Source organism: Aptenodytes forsteri, unplaced genomic scaffold (assembly GCF_000699145.1).
Source record: "Aptenodytes forsteri isolate BGI_AS27 unplaced genomic scaffold, ASM69914v1 Scaffold110, whole genome shotgun sequence".
Lineage (NCBI taxonomy): Eukaryota > Metazoa > Chordata > Aves > Sphenisciformes > Spheniscidae > Aptenodytes > Aptenodytes forsteri.
Genome location: NW_008794583.1, coordinates 226,707 through 240,362, shown reverse-complemented (window position 1 = coordinate 240,362; position 13,656 = coordinate 226,707). Strand labels below are relative to the sequence as shown.

At 54.1% G+C, this 13,656-nt stretch overlaps 1 protein-coding gene across 1 annotated transcript; it reads right to left on the bottom strand.

Moving 5' to 3' along the window:
* Positions 1-6: 6 nt before the first annotated feature.
* PRPF3 (pre-mRNA processing factor 3) lies at positions 7-13,585 on the bottom strand. Its single transcript, XM_009272573.2, has 16 exons — positions 13,494-13,585; positions 11,828-12,009; positions 10,944-11,074; positions 7,552-7,698; positions 7,005-7,088; positions 6,673-6,893; positions 6,002-6,308; positions 5,146-5,312; positions 3,816-3,898; positions 3,079-3,222; positions 2,692-2,791; positions 2,067-2,180; positions 1,361-1,479; positions 684-767; positions 515-576; positions 7-204 (listed from the first exon to the last, which is right to left on the bottom strand). Exons 2-16 carry the CDS (start codon positions 11,970-11,972, stop codon positions 58-60), a joined length of 2,055 nt encoding a protein of 684 aa, XP_009270848.1. The 5' UTR covers positions 11,973-12,009; positions 13,494-13,585; the 3' UTR covers positions 7-57.
* Between the last annotated feature and the right edge of the window lie 71 nt (positions 13,586-13,656).

Below are 13,656 nucleotides of genomic sequence, written 5' to 3'. Positions count from 1 at the left end.
GGGGAGGCAAAGGGGGGGCTGCGGTGTGAGGAGGGGGGCGGCGGCGGCCCCCTCACCTCAGTCTGTGGACTCCAGCACGGACTCGCTGAGGGCCAGGTCCCAGTAGTGCTCCGCACCGTGCTTCTTAAAGTGCTCCCGTGCCATGTTCTCCGTGGGGCACTGCTTAAATTTCATTTCGCCGAAGCTGCGGTCCTTCGCTGTGCCCTGGGAGGAGAAAAGGGACGTTTTTCCGACCCATCTCCAGGGGAAAGTCACGGGAGACACGGCTCCCGAGTGACTCGGGGAACCCGGGAATAAACATTTTCTCAGGCTGACGGGTGACTAGGGGGAGCGCTGTGCGGGGGAGACGCTCCCAGTCCTGCTGCAGCTCCAGACACGCTACGGCAAGAGTCAGAGCAGCAGGTTGGCGTCCGACCCAAAGCCTCAGCGCGTCGCTTCTGCCTCAGCCGCCGTCAGACGGGGCTCGCCTCCCTCCAGCCTAAGCCCCCCATCTTGAACTACGCCCGCGACTCACCTCCCAAACCAGAGAGCATTTGTTTGTTTTCTTAACGGACTCCTCGTCGGACTCATCATCATCTGGAAAAAAAAAACCCAAAACAAACTCAACCAATAAAGCTAATTTTAGTCCTGAAGGCAGAGGAAGAGCCGCTTCACCACCCCTCCACAGGCGGTTTTACACTTACCTTCTCCCTTTGTGTTCGATGTTTGCTCGTCCCATTTTATTCGATGAAGCATAAGACGTTTGAATTTCTTCTGTGCTTTCGGGCCTGGGGAGAATCGAGACCCAACGTTCACAAGAAGTCCTTTAACCTTCAGCTTTTAGGAGGTTCTAAAAAGCAGCAGAAGCCAGACAACGCCCACAAACACTTCCCAGCGCACCCAGCCGACCAGGCACGGCAAGTAAAGCGCAGCCAGGCTCATCCAGCACGAACACCCCCGGGGTGGCTAAAAGCCTTTCCCGCATCCTTTGGCACAGCTCTCCGCCACCTCGGGATTCCCCGCTGCCAAACAGGCTCTTCAACACCTCGCAGAATTACTTAGAACTGTGCAAACCGTGAGGAACCGCGCCAGACCGAGAGCTGAGGCTCTCCTCGCTCTAAGCATCCACTCAGAGCATCGAGGATTCAGATCGAGTGCTTTTCTCTTCAACATCCAACGCGCTGGGTTTTCTAACTGGATTACAGTGCACTCTGCAGTCAGCGCTAACCCCATCAGAGCCGTAATTAAGGGAGTTTCAAACAGCCTCCTTACTCCCTCGTCCTTCCGTAACCCTCAGTCAACAATTTTCACGGTAATTTTTGCCAGAGGCAAGCTTTTGAACACTACGCTGTGACCAAAAGCCTGCCTCGGAAGTCCTCACCTCCTTCTACCACGACCACGTTGACATCTTTGTGTAAAACCACCACGCCTGTTAAGTACAGCTGGCCAGCGTTCGCCTCGATTTTGAATTTTTTCGCTGGATTGCTCAAGTTTCTGACCCTAAGGATAGGATAAAAAAAACCAACAAAAAACAAAAAACCCCAAACGTTTGCGGAAAAACAGAACTATTATCATCAGCCGTAAGAGCTCCCTGCTCTGCCTCGACTGGGTCCAGCATTTCCTCCTCCGGGGCTTTACCCACACCTCGAAATGACGGGCGTCTGTTATCGGACTGCTCAGAGAGGCTGCGTCCGTCCCTTCCCATTCTCATTTCGTTTAGATCTTGAAAGTTTCCCGATTTCTGGACATCAATGTACCAGGTTAGCTCTGGCAGCTAGGAAACGGCTCTCCTCAACAGAAACTTCAATCCCAGCTGAAACGCTCCAAACCCGACACGTGTTTTTTAGCGCTCGGCTGTAACAGGATGAGTTAAGGACAGAGCTGACGGACATGCCTTTTGGGACAGCGTAACTGCTACAGGCCGGGATTCTTTAATGCCCGACGGAAACCCGACGAGCGGGTGCAGAGTCCTGCTGCTGAAGGCTGCTCCTCTCTATCGGCACGTTTCTACAGGGCGTTTGTCAGGTTTATTTAGAAAGAGACGTACGGTGAACCACCCGCCCGGAGCGCCCAGCCCAAGCGCTCACCTGTACACAGCTATGTGAACTCCCTGCGAAACGTCTTCTTTCAGCTTTTTAACCTTCTTCGCTTTTCGCTGTTCCGCTGTGAGCTTTCTCGCAGCGTTTGCTTCTTCATGAGCTCTGGGTGCAAAGAGAGAGACGCAGCAATAAGCCGAATGCAGCCTACGGCGCACCCGTCACGGCATCGAAACGGATCCTTCTCTTCCTAAGCACAGAGCAGCTGCAACTCCTGCCCGGATTTCTGCCCGCACCCGCCTGAATTAAAAGCACGTGGGCTTTTTTTTCATCCAGTCACCAGTCCCAATTAATCCTCCGTCTCTCCCCTGAAAACATTCATTAGTAACAACTGCGACGGCGATCATCATCGTGGTAAGAAACTCGTTAAATACAGGGCACGAGGCCACTCTCCCGTGGCAAGAGCTGATCACCGAGACTCAGCTCCCCCCAGGCCTCGGGGTGTGGGGGGGTCATTCAAGGCAGCTGAAATAGGCTACAAGAGCAACACGCAGAAAATCACACTGCTTCTGCTTTGCTGCCTCAGGTCAAGGATTGCGTTCTCTACGAACAAATGCAGCACCAGCACTAAATCCATCTAAAAACGACCAAAAAAAAGGTACAACGTGCCACCTACTTCTGCCTCTTCGCCATCTGCGCTCTAACGTGAGCTTCGACTTTTGTTGGGTCCTGAACAGCTTCCGTCCCCAGCACTCGCATCAAGTTTGAAATTCTTACTGCAAGGGAAACGGGAGAGGAGCTGTGAGAGGCTCCCGTCGGACACCGGCTTGCCGCAGCGGTAAAGCACAAGAGACACCAGGCACGCTTGCGGGCTCGTAAACCGACTGTACGGGTACGCACACGCGCCCCGATACACAGCTCCGCGCGATCCCGTAGAGAGGTTGTGCTGCCTGCAGCGTTCCCAACCACGTCCACGCTTGGCCCGGACCGCCGGTTTGACGGCTAAGGGCCCGCGTTAGCTCGGAGCTCTGCTCGCAGCCTGCCTGCCGTAGCCGTCATTTACCTTTGGGCTCCGGCGGTGGCATCAGGCCCAGCCTGACTTTCTCTTGCAGCTCCTTCTGGGCTTCTCTCCGAGTCTGTCGCCGTAATTTCTTCTGCTCTTTCTTGGTTAAATAAACACCCAGGGTCACTGGTGTGTCACTGTCCACTGGGAAGAGAAACGAGGCAAGATAAAACACATCCGCTTTTGAAGAAGCAAGAGAAAATGCTGCCTGCAACCGTTACCCCCGCGCCGCGCTCCGTTATATCCACGCTTCATCGACAAACCCGACCTCTGCAGCCCTGCAGGCCGCTTGCACCAAAACACGCAACCAGGAAAACGGGTTTCGGCTGTTTTTTGATTTTACTGAAAAGGAAAAAGCTCTGTGGTTATTTTATGTCCCTTCCTCAGGTCAAGAAGGTTAAAAGCAACCTGCCGGAGATGAGGAGCTCGTGTCTGCACTGCGACCCCAGCGAGCACGGGGCAGGCCATCGATGGGTAAGCAAGCTACTGGTAACCGCTACAGGTTTTATATCAAGTTTCCAAAAACAGGGCAGAGGTTCTCCCTCCCAATTTCAGCTATCTTTGCAGAGCTTTCACACTTATCTTTACGCAATTTCTTCTCCTCCAGGGACAAGAGACACCGGGCTGCAGTGCTACAAGCGGGGGACCCGCACGCCGGTTCACCCCACCGAGCGCCAGCCGCTCGGAGCATTTTGTGTCTAGTTTAACAGCGAAGTCGACCAAAACCGGGGCAGTACCTGGCGGGTTGAGCTGCGCTGGGTGCTCCACGAGGTTTGTGATCCCGAAGTACTCGTCTCTCTTTGAAGACGTTCCACCTTTTCTAGAAAGGAGAGAGTTGGGCGTCATTGCAAACCTCCCAGCCTGAATTCCTGCGTTCCCTTAAACACAACCCATGAAAAAAAAAAACAACCAAACCCCGACACTTCCCTCGGGTCAGCCGTGGCGGGTACGTGACACGCACAAATCCCCACCCAAAGAGCTTGACGTGCTGAAGGAGACACGCAGTGACGTAGTATTAACACGTAGGGGTGTCCCCCAGTGGAATCTCCACCCACGTTTCACGGTTAGGAGGCAGGCTTCCCACAACTCTGCCGTGAATGAGACTTGTACAGAACACTCACTCACGCTTGGGAAAGAAAAAAAAAAAACAACCCAAAACCAAACCACCAAAACACACCACCAGCTTTGGGCCAAAAAAAACCCCATCCCTCTAACTCCACGGCAGTCGCCACCTCAGTCGCTGGAGGAACGCTGCCTCCAACAAGGGCGAAGGGCAGCTGCCCACCACCAGCCCCACGAGAGACTTTGGGAGCAAACCTAGCGCCCAGCTGGATCTCGGAGGCGAGGGAGGTGGAATTATAGAATCACAGAATCATAGAATCATTGAGGTTGGAAAAGACCTCTAAGATCATCGAGTCCAACCGTCAACCCAACACCCCCATGCCCACTAAACCATGTCCCTCAGCGCCTCATCTACACGTCTTTTAAATACCTCCAGGGATGGGGACTCAACCACTGCCCCGGGCGGCCTGTTCCAATGTTTCACCACTCTTTCAGTAAAGACATTTTTCCTCGTGTCCAATCTAAACCTCCCTTGGCACAACTTGAGGCCGTTTCCTCTCGTCCTATCGCTTGTTCCTTGGGAGAAGAGACCGACACCCACCTCGCTACAACCTCCTTGCAGGTAGTTGTAGAGAGCGATGAGGTCTCCCCTCAGCCTCCTTTTTTCCAGGCTAAACAACCCCAGTTCCCTCAGCCGCTCCTCATCAGACTTGTTCTCCAGACCCCTCACCAGCCTCGTTGCCCTTCTCTGGACACGCTCCAGCACCTCGACGTCCTTCTTGTAGTGAGGGGCCCAAAACTGAACACAGTATTCGAGGTGCGGCCTCACCAGGGCCGAGTACAGGGGCACGATCACTTCCCTACTCCTAGAATTCAACAGCTCAAGCAGCTAACGTCCGGCCCGATTTACCCAAGAGCTCAACAGACCACCATGTCGCCCCCGAGAAGCTCCCCGAGCTTCCTCCTGCAGCAGAACGATCGAAACCCGGCAAGTAAACTACTTACAAGTCAAGGCCGTTGGGGATGATGTAGGAGTCCCACCACTCTATCTCCGGGATCTCCCCCTCTTTCAGCTCCTTCTTCGGGGTAATAAGAGCCAACTTGGTGGAAGTGTGTATCCCCGTCTTCCTGGCAGCCTGCGAGATCTCTGCCTGCAGTTTTTCTAGCTGAGCCTGAGAACAAGGAGGGGAAAATGGCACATAAAGGTCATTCCAAAATAGCACAACCTTCAGGAAAAGCACAGTATGTATGCACCTGCCGATTTTGGGGGATTTTTGTTTAAACTGTCTGAAGCAGACCGCAGAAGAAACCCCACAGCACGTGACGGTGGAGTGCTTTTGCGGAAGCTCACAAACCTGTCAAAAATCTGGTCTTATTACTGAGCCTTCTAGGGGCATGGAACGATCCCAAAGGAATGTCTCCCCAGGCATCGTGTCCCTGGACTTTTCTGTCTCACGAAGCTGTTCTCTCCCCCCTTCTCCCCAAGAACTTGGGCGTTTTACCAAGATTCCTTTAAGCCTCCACCTCTAGGGTGATCACTTCTGTGGAAAGAACACTCGGCCAGAAAATGATCTATTCTCTGTGGAAATTTTCCATCTTTTGTCAAAGAACTAGATTTTGTCTTTCACCAAGTGAAGACAGCTGCAAGAAAACGCTTTTCCACACACACGGTCTAATTTGGATGCCGGCCTTTCCAACAAGAACGGGGTTGACAGAAAAGTTTCAGGTGACTTTCCTGAAAAGCTTCTTAGTCAAAGCCAACACAGCATCCCTTCACATCCCAGGAGAGGAGAATCGACTCCCATCCCGAACCGAACCCTCACTTCCGTGCTGTCAGTTAGCATGGCAAGACCTCAAATACCTTCGTTCGCAACCTCTGGGCAATTTTCTCAAATTTGCCTTTTTCATGGAACTTAAAGGTGCGTTTCTGACGCTGGGCTGGGGTTATGGAGACCCGGGGGTCAAAGTAAGTGTTCGACTCCATATCTTCCGAGGGCTTTTCTTTAAGCTGTTGTTTGAACTGCTCTCTCTTCACAGCTCTGATGTTTGCTTTTAGGGTTGGCATGCGGTGAGTCAACTCAATCTCTTTACCAGTCGCATCAACAGTTCGGCCTTGCTCATCCAAGATCAGTGGCGTAGGCTTTGTCTGATCCTTCAGCTCCACTTTCCTGGCGGCAAGGCAAGATACATTGCATTAAAACGCGAGTACAGCATTAATTCAAAGGAAACGTGAGCCTTATTTCCACGGTAAGCACCAAACCGGCCCCCGACTTGCGAAAGGCCTCCTCGTAACGTTAAATCTCATCTGTGCCGCCAGAAAGGACTCAAATCTCACGTGCAGGAGTTGGGAGTCTTACCCAAGGAAGGAGTAACCTCCGTTTCACCTCTTTAATATCGAATTTGTTCCTTCAGCAGCCGTTAAGGCCACTGCGAGGGAACCCAACGGCGCTGGAGAAACCTTTGGTCAAGACCCTCCGTCGGCATTCTGGCGTTACGCTCGTCAGGATTACACAGCAAACGGCAGGTACTCACGGCGGCGCGATCCCCATCGCGTGCAGGTTGGCCAGCCCCACCATGTTGGCGTTGCCGATGAGCCCTGGTTTCAAGGCCAGCTGAGCCTGGATTCGGGCCTGCAGCTCCGCAGCTTTCCTGGCCTTCTCAATGGCATCGTTCATGAACGTCGCTGCCTGGGAGGGCTGGATCGTGTTGCCGATGGGGAGACGTTCCGATTGGGACGAAGAAGAAATTTTTGGCTGTTGACACAGAAGGAAGTTTCGTTACGTGCCTGTTCCAGCACACCTAGGTCAACATGTCGCAGCTGAAAACGGGGACCACGGGATTTGCCTGTTGCTTCCGGTAGGTACCTGTGGCGTTGGAGGACTGATAAAACTCAGCTGCTTTTTCCTCTCTTCAATCTGCCGGGTGGCTGCCTCCATCATCTGTTTGATCTGCGGAAAGAAAATCGGAGAGCGCGTTTTTCTTCCCTCTTATCAGGAGGAGAGAAGGGGTCCTCAGCACCCTTTTACAGCCGCAAATGCATGCAAGCCAGCGTAGCGAGAACAGAATCGTACCAAACTGCTCTAATCAACAGCCTCCAGCTGTAGAGAAGGAATCTAACAGTGGAGGCACTCTCTACCGAGACCCATTTATTCCAGCTTACGCGAAGAGAACATCTAAACTTTCCTCCCTCGAAGGCTTCACAGTATCGTTAGCCTAACGCACAAGCGGCAGCGAGCCTTGTGAAGGGAACACAGGCAACGATTGCAGCAGACAAAGAACAGTCAAAAGCAACGTGCCGTTTGCTTGCTCAGCTTGCGATATGAATTATAAAACACTAAGCCATGCTGGGATTCAAGATCTCAGGCACGGGCAGCTCCGTTCTGGGGCAGAGCTCAGCCTAGTTAGACTGACCTGTAGCTTGGTCAGCATCCCAGGGCTCTCCGATGGCGGGCCTGGAATGACCTCAGGCTCATCCTCAACCTCCTCGAATCGCGGTATGCGCCGCTTCTTGACGCCGGAAGATTCCTTGGATACCTCAGAGTCATCACCAAACACATCCTAACGTAAAAGGAGAGGAGGAGAAAACGGTGGTTAAAAACAAAGAGTTCTCCTCTCCTCACGGCCACTGTTTTAAGATGAGAAGCCGCCACGCGGCTCAGATCCGGCACTGTACGGTCAGCACTGCACTGTGGTTCAGAGTTTCCAGGGCGGCACTCGCAGCCTAACCTACTGGTAATCCCGCGTGAATGAAGCCTGTGCCCCGGTCCCCCACCAGAGAAGCATCAGTGATGAACCATCCAAGAGCTTGAAGGACAGGAGACATCACAGTGACGTGCCTGTGTAAAAGCCACCATCGTTCTCTCAGGCAGTCAAAGGTTTTTTTGGCACTGAGGAGATCTAAGGTCTCGCTCGACTACCCGGAGAGATGGAAAAAGCCTGCCCACAAGCTGACCTGACTGGGCTAAAATGGTTTCCACGTCTTCCGCCAGCTTCAGAGGGTTTGGTGAAGGCAGCTGCGCTGTCCTGCCATGTCCTCCCCAAAAGGAGGATGCAGCCCCAGACCCGGGGGCGGGACGGGACACCTGCGGCATTCCCTCACGCTCCGACCCAGCCGATTCCAGCTCGGATCCAAAGACGCTGCCGCTCAAACTGAGCCGCTCCGGAGAAGCGCAGCTCGGAGAGCAGGCGGAGCAACGACCGCACTGATGGACTCGCATGCAGCGTGAGGGTCACAAAACAAAAGGCGAGGCGCGCTTTACGCGGAGCTCTGTTCAAGCACGCCCCAGCTCGCGAGACTGCGGCCACGGACTTCATCTAGTCAGTGCCTGTTTTGTGTACGGTAAACTGGATTTGTCCATGCGACTGTGTTACTGTAGTGTGTGTGTCAAGGTGTTATTCGAAAAGAAAATATACACACCGGTCGTAAGCGTTAGTTGCAATCCCTTCTTCACTATAACGGTTCATATTCTACAAGGACACTTCCTCATCCAGACACAGGTACTTCTTGGAAAACCTACAAGTTCAAGAGAAAGGACTTGCCCATAGTATAAAGTGTGTAAACCCATTATGTTTTAGTTCCTGAAACTTCCCAAGCAACGACCTACCCCACAAGAGTTAACCAAGGAGAGAGAAGGCAGGCCAGGCAGCACGCTGAAGACGGCTAACGTGACCAGTAAGTAGCATTCTGAATTAATCCGCTGCTCGTTGCTACAAGATCTAAGCGCGCAAGTACAAATTCAACTCCAAAACCTGCGCTGGGGTCGGGGAGGGGGGGCGGAAAGTCAGTCTGGAAGTATGACCGTGACCCGACAACCTCACTAGACCATCTTGTGTTACAGCAGGGTCGGGACAGATCTAGATCTTGACGGAGGACCTCCAAGAAAGGTAGTTTCGGAGAGAGGCCTTGACGATTCGGCAGGCGGGACGCCCATCCCCACGCCAGGAGCCAAGAGAAGAGGGATAGGTCTACTCCGTGGCTTCCCAGCCCTGCTTTCGGGTTAGCTGGGAAGCCGAGAACACCATCAGCGGTCACGCGAGACACCCCAGCGGACGCTTCACTGGAGAAGAATCGCCTACTCCGCACCCAGCCCCATCCCTGCTCCGCTCTGCCAGCACGAGATCCCTTCTGCAACAGCCTGCTGCTCCCTCCCCTCCCCCTGTCCCGCAGCGCACCGGCCACGGCCACGAGGAAGACGAGAGGACAAGACGGCCCGAAGGTGGGCGCGACCTGAATTCAACTTGTGAAGAAAGGCGGGATTCCACACGCGTTCGCTGTGCCACGGGGCTGCAAGAGTCACCCCGCCAGGCTGCAGCCTGCAATCCTGCCACCGCGAAGCGCCAAGCGGCGATGGGATTGACAACGTCCCTATCTCTCCGCCGCCTCCCCAAGAGGCCAAAAGCAAGAGGGTGGAGGGGAGCCGCTGGGATCCACCAGCCTAGCCGAAACCTCGCTTTCTAACGGCTCTGTGGCGGCTCGGCACAGTGTGCGGCTGTGCCAGCCCAATACCCAAATTAAAGCGGAACCGCAGCACGGAAATACTCGAAAGACGCTTATTGGCACCTCTGTCGTGACCAAGAAAGACTGTCGTGACCTGCAGAAGACTGAAGTCCTTTTAAGCTACCGCCGCTCTCAGGGGGCTGGCACGTGCGAACCCAAACCTCTCCAGATGAGTCAAACTGGGTTGCGCTGCCGCTCCTCGGGCTCTACCAGCTCTGCAGGATGGAAGCTGTTTTAACGCACTGTCCCCTAACCGGTGAACGTACCCGGGACCTGGAGGAGACCCTTCTCCAGCGCCAGATAACGCCTCAGCCAGAAAGCGGGAGAAAAAGCAAGTTTCTGACAGAAAACAGGGAGTGACACAACACACCTGAAGAGATCCCAATCCTGAAGGGGCTTATTCTAGCTAACTGAGGTTAAGTGCCGACTAGAACCGTCACAGAGAAACACGGATTGCCATAAAACAGGAACCTCAGGAAAAGTGAAAGGAAACTTACTTTGTAAGCGGGGAGCAGCTTGGAGCGTAGCCCCTTTTAAACTCGGTATGCGAGTGATGGAAAAAATGCAATTCCAGAAGATGGCGAGTAAAGTCTTCAAGAGAAGAAAGGAGGCGAAAACAGGTTTGGATGCATGAGACTTCCACCATCCCAAACGTTAGATGGGAGAAACACCAGAGAGCTATTAAATCCCTGCTGTAATTAACCTCGTGCTATGATGGGGCTTGTCAAAAAACCACCCTCTGTTGATTCCGGGTGGGGGAAAAAAAGAGAATGAAAACCCACCAGATCACCCACCAGAGAGCCCCACTCACTTGCTGCCGGGGAGAGCTGGCCGGCAGAGCGAAACGCGGCGCGTCTGGGCAAGGAAGAGCAACGGGAAGCTGCTGGGAGCTGGGAGCACCTACCCCAGGCTCCCAGCGAAAACGTGGCACTGCCGAGGCAAGGGTAAAGAGTACGAAAGGAAACGGAGAGATGGAGCCCCGTGAAGTTACTCCGCCGCACGAGCCTGGCAGAGATCGTTAAAGAAACCAAAAGCCCAAGCTTCCACCTCGGCCGCCACCGAGGACAGCGTGGCGCTGCCTCGTCCGACGGTGAAGAGAACCGAAAGGTAAAGGCTCACACACTTCATCATGGAGAAGGGTCTTTTCTCTTGAACTTTAAAGCATTACGAGATGTACCTCTCTGGAAGAGGAAAGTGTGGCAGAGTACCGGTGCTGCCTCCACGGCCACCAAAACACAGAAAAATTAAAAAAAAAAAAAAATAAAAATAATAATTAAAAAAAAAGTAATCAATAATCAATAATCACCTTCAGCTCTCGCTTCCGGTTCCGGTCACTGTTGGATTTGGAGTGCCTGGAGCTTCGGCCTTCCTCCACCGCTTCAAAGAGCTTGTCCACAAACCGCAGGGTGGAATCGTCAAGAAAGGGCTTGAGGTGGTCTGGAAAAGAGAAGGAGTTGCGTGAACGGCAGAATTCACTGCTTGGGACGAGGAGGAGAGCGGAGAATTCGCAGAGGCTTCTGCAAAGCTGCAAAACACTTATTTAAAGGTGGATTCAACCCTGCTAATGCAGCGGGGCCTGCGACCCGGGCTCCGGAGGCCTCCGGGATGTGCGGATCCTGTTGTCGGGAGCTTTAAACTCTGAAGGATTTAGGCAGCCCAGGCCTCAACTAGAAAAAAATGAGGGCTCTAATGGTCAAAAAACCAAAGCCAGGGGTTAAAATTATCGTTTCCAATTCCTTTAGAAAAAGAGGCCTTCGATTCATTTTCGCTTCCTCGGTTTTCGTAACATATTCCAAGGCTTCCGATCGCCTCTCACCTGTCTGCGTGGGTCTGCAGGTACTCACCTCTGCCTCATCGAGGCCGAGTCAGAATCACCCCCGCGTACGCTCGAGAGCTTCCAGGTTTGGGGGGGCGGAAAACTACCTCAACACAAACCAGATTTCACACCTGCAAGGACGGCGTTCGCCCCGCCACCCAGCCGCTGCCAGCCGCCGCCGGCAACGAAACCACGACCTGCCACACAGCCCAGCGTTCGGTCGGTCTTCCGGGAATAGAGGGAGCGAGTTTAAACCTGATTTGAGGCTATTTCAAAGCTATTTGAGGCTTTGCGTGCACCTCTTTTCTCCGTCAAGGGGTCTGACCGCCTCTACGAGCGGCCGCAGGGTCAGGGTTGGAGCCCGCGGGACGTACCGGCTGCTTTCTTTTTGTCCATGCCCTTCCCGACGCAGTTCAGCGCTGCGGTGACCACGGTGGGTTCCGAGAACCCCAGGACTCGCTTCACCGTCTTCTCGATCCATGGTTTCAGCTCATCCAATTCCCTTTTGGAGAGCGACATCTTTGCCAGGAGCTGAACTGAATTCTCTTGCTTGTACCTGTAAAAGACGACGGACGGGGAAAACCACAGGCCAGTCAAATAAAGTGCCAGGTTACCATTGCTTCAGCGCCGCGCTTTTCTCCTTCGCGAGAAAGCTTCGAAGTGGTGAAAGCTCTCGGAGATGACTTTCGCCCCCTGATTTTTAAAACACAAGCTAAAATGAGACGAGCCACGCGCGGAGGAAGGGCCTCAGCAGCGAGGAGCCCAGGACCCCCCACCCAGACAAGACGCAGCATCGGGCCCCGCGAAGGGAAATTGCGCTTGCAGATCGCTCCGCAGGGAAAGCCCCGAACCTCCTCCGTCCCACCAGCCTTCCCTCGCGGACGACGGAAGGAGACGCGGCGAGCACCGCGTTCCCGCCGGTCCTTCCAGATCAGAACCTCACCCGCACCCGCTCACCCCTAATTAGTCTCTTTCCCGTGAGGTTCACAAGCTACTTTGAACACGCTCCGCTTCACCCCTATTTAAAAGTTCGGCACGTGCCCGGCCGCCTCCGCGTTCGCTGCTTAAACCAGCGGCCGCCGTTGGCGAACCCGAAATTACAGGTTTTTCCAAGTCAAACGTTCCTCGCAATTAATCGTTAGAGGTTCTCGCGCTGTCAGTCACAGGCCGCAGATGCAATAACGTTTAATTAGGCGCCCGGGCTCTAATCTGATTTGGAAACCAAGTCTCCTTTATCTGGAAACAGGAGAAAATCTTCTTAAGGGAGTACGTTTGACCTCGGCATCTCCTCCCTGCACGGAAAGGCTTGCGGAGCCTTGACGTTAACGTGGGTCTATTTTAACAGAAATCCCATCAACTGCCGTTATCGTTCCTAAAACCGGGAATTAAGAGCCCGGGCGTTAGTTCCCACGAAGTATTTCTCGATTTGGGGGTCTGCGAACGGCAGCCAAGAGAAATAAATCTACGGGTTCAAAGTGGCGACGGGGGGGGGGGGGGGGGGGGAGGCCCCGCGCTCCCCCTGGAGAGCTCTTACCTCTCGGCTGCCATAAAGCCCGAAAAACCTCCGCGGCCGCCCGCTTTTTACAGCGGAGACGTAAAATACGGAGACGTATTAAAAAGCAGCGTCAAGCAGAGCCCGCAAGAACGTTATTACCGAATTTCACCCGTTAAGTTCTACTTCGGGACGAAGCCGGAGGTTCAAGACAAGCGGAAACGATTAATTGCTACAGCGACGCGTCAAGAGCTTCGCGCACGTACGCTGTCGGCCACGGAACTGATATAATTAGCGCTCCTCAACTCCACGACTCCTGCGAGCCGATGGGGACGGACAGAGGAGCGCGGCAGGTTTAACGACGTTTCACTCGGGATACCGGGAGAGCGAAGGCGCCGTACCGCCTCCGCGGGGGAAGGCCTCCGTCGGCGTCCTCGAACACCCTCGGACCGCGGGGGGACTCCTGGGCGCGCACGGGGCGGCAACGAGGAAGCCGGTGGGGAAAATGACGCCGGCGTGAGATTTTAAACGTATATACGGGCACTAACCGTCCTCGCTACGATACTTCCCGGAACGGTGAGGACCAGGGGGGACCAAAAGCCGGTAGCTCCCGCGGCGCCGTCGGCTGGAGAAACTGCTTCCTTCAGGGATTGAAAACAAGAGTTCAGCTTCACCGAGAAAAACTCGCCCGCCCGAAGGCAGAATTCCCGC

Coding starts and splice junctions, on each gene's coding strand:
- PRPF3 (XM_009272573.2), bottom strand. CDS start 11,972: ATGTCGCTCTCCAAAAGGGAATTGGATGAGCTGAAACCATGGATCGAG. Junction 6,309..6,672: donor GCGATGGGGATCGCGCCGCC/GTGAGTACCTGC, acceptor CCTTGCCGCCAG/GAAAGTGGAGCTGAAGGATC. Junction 768..1,360: donor CGTGGTCGTGGTAGAAGGAG/GTGAGGACTTCC, acceptor GATTCTCCCCAG/GCCCGAAAGCACAGAAGAAA.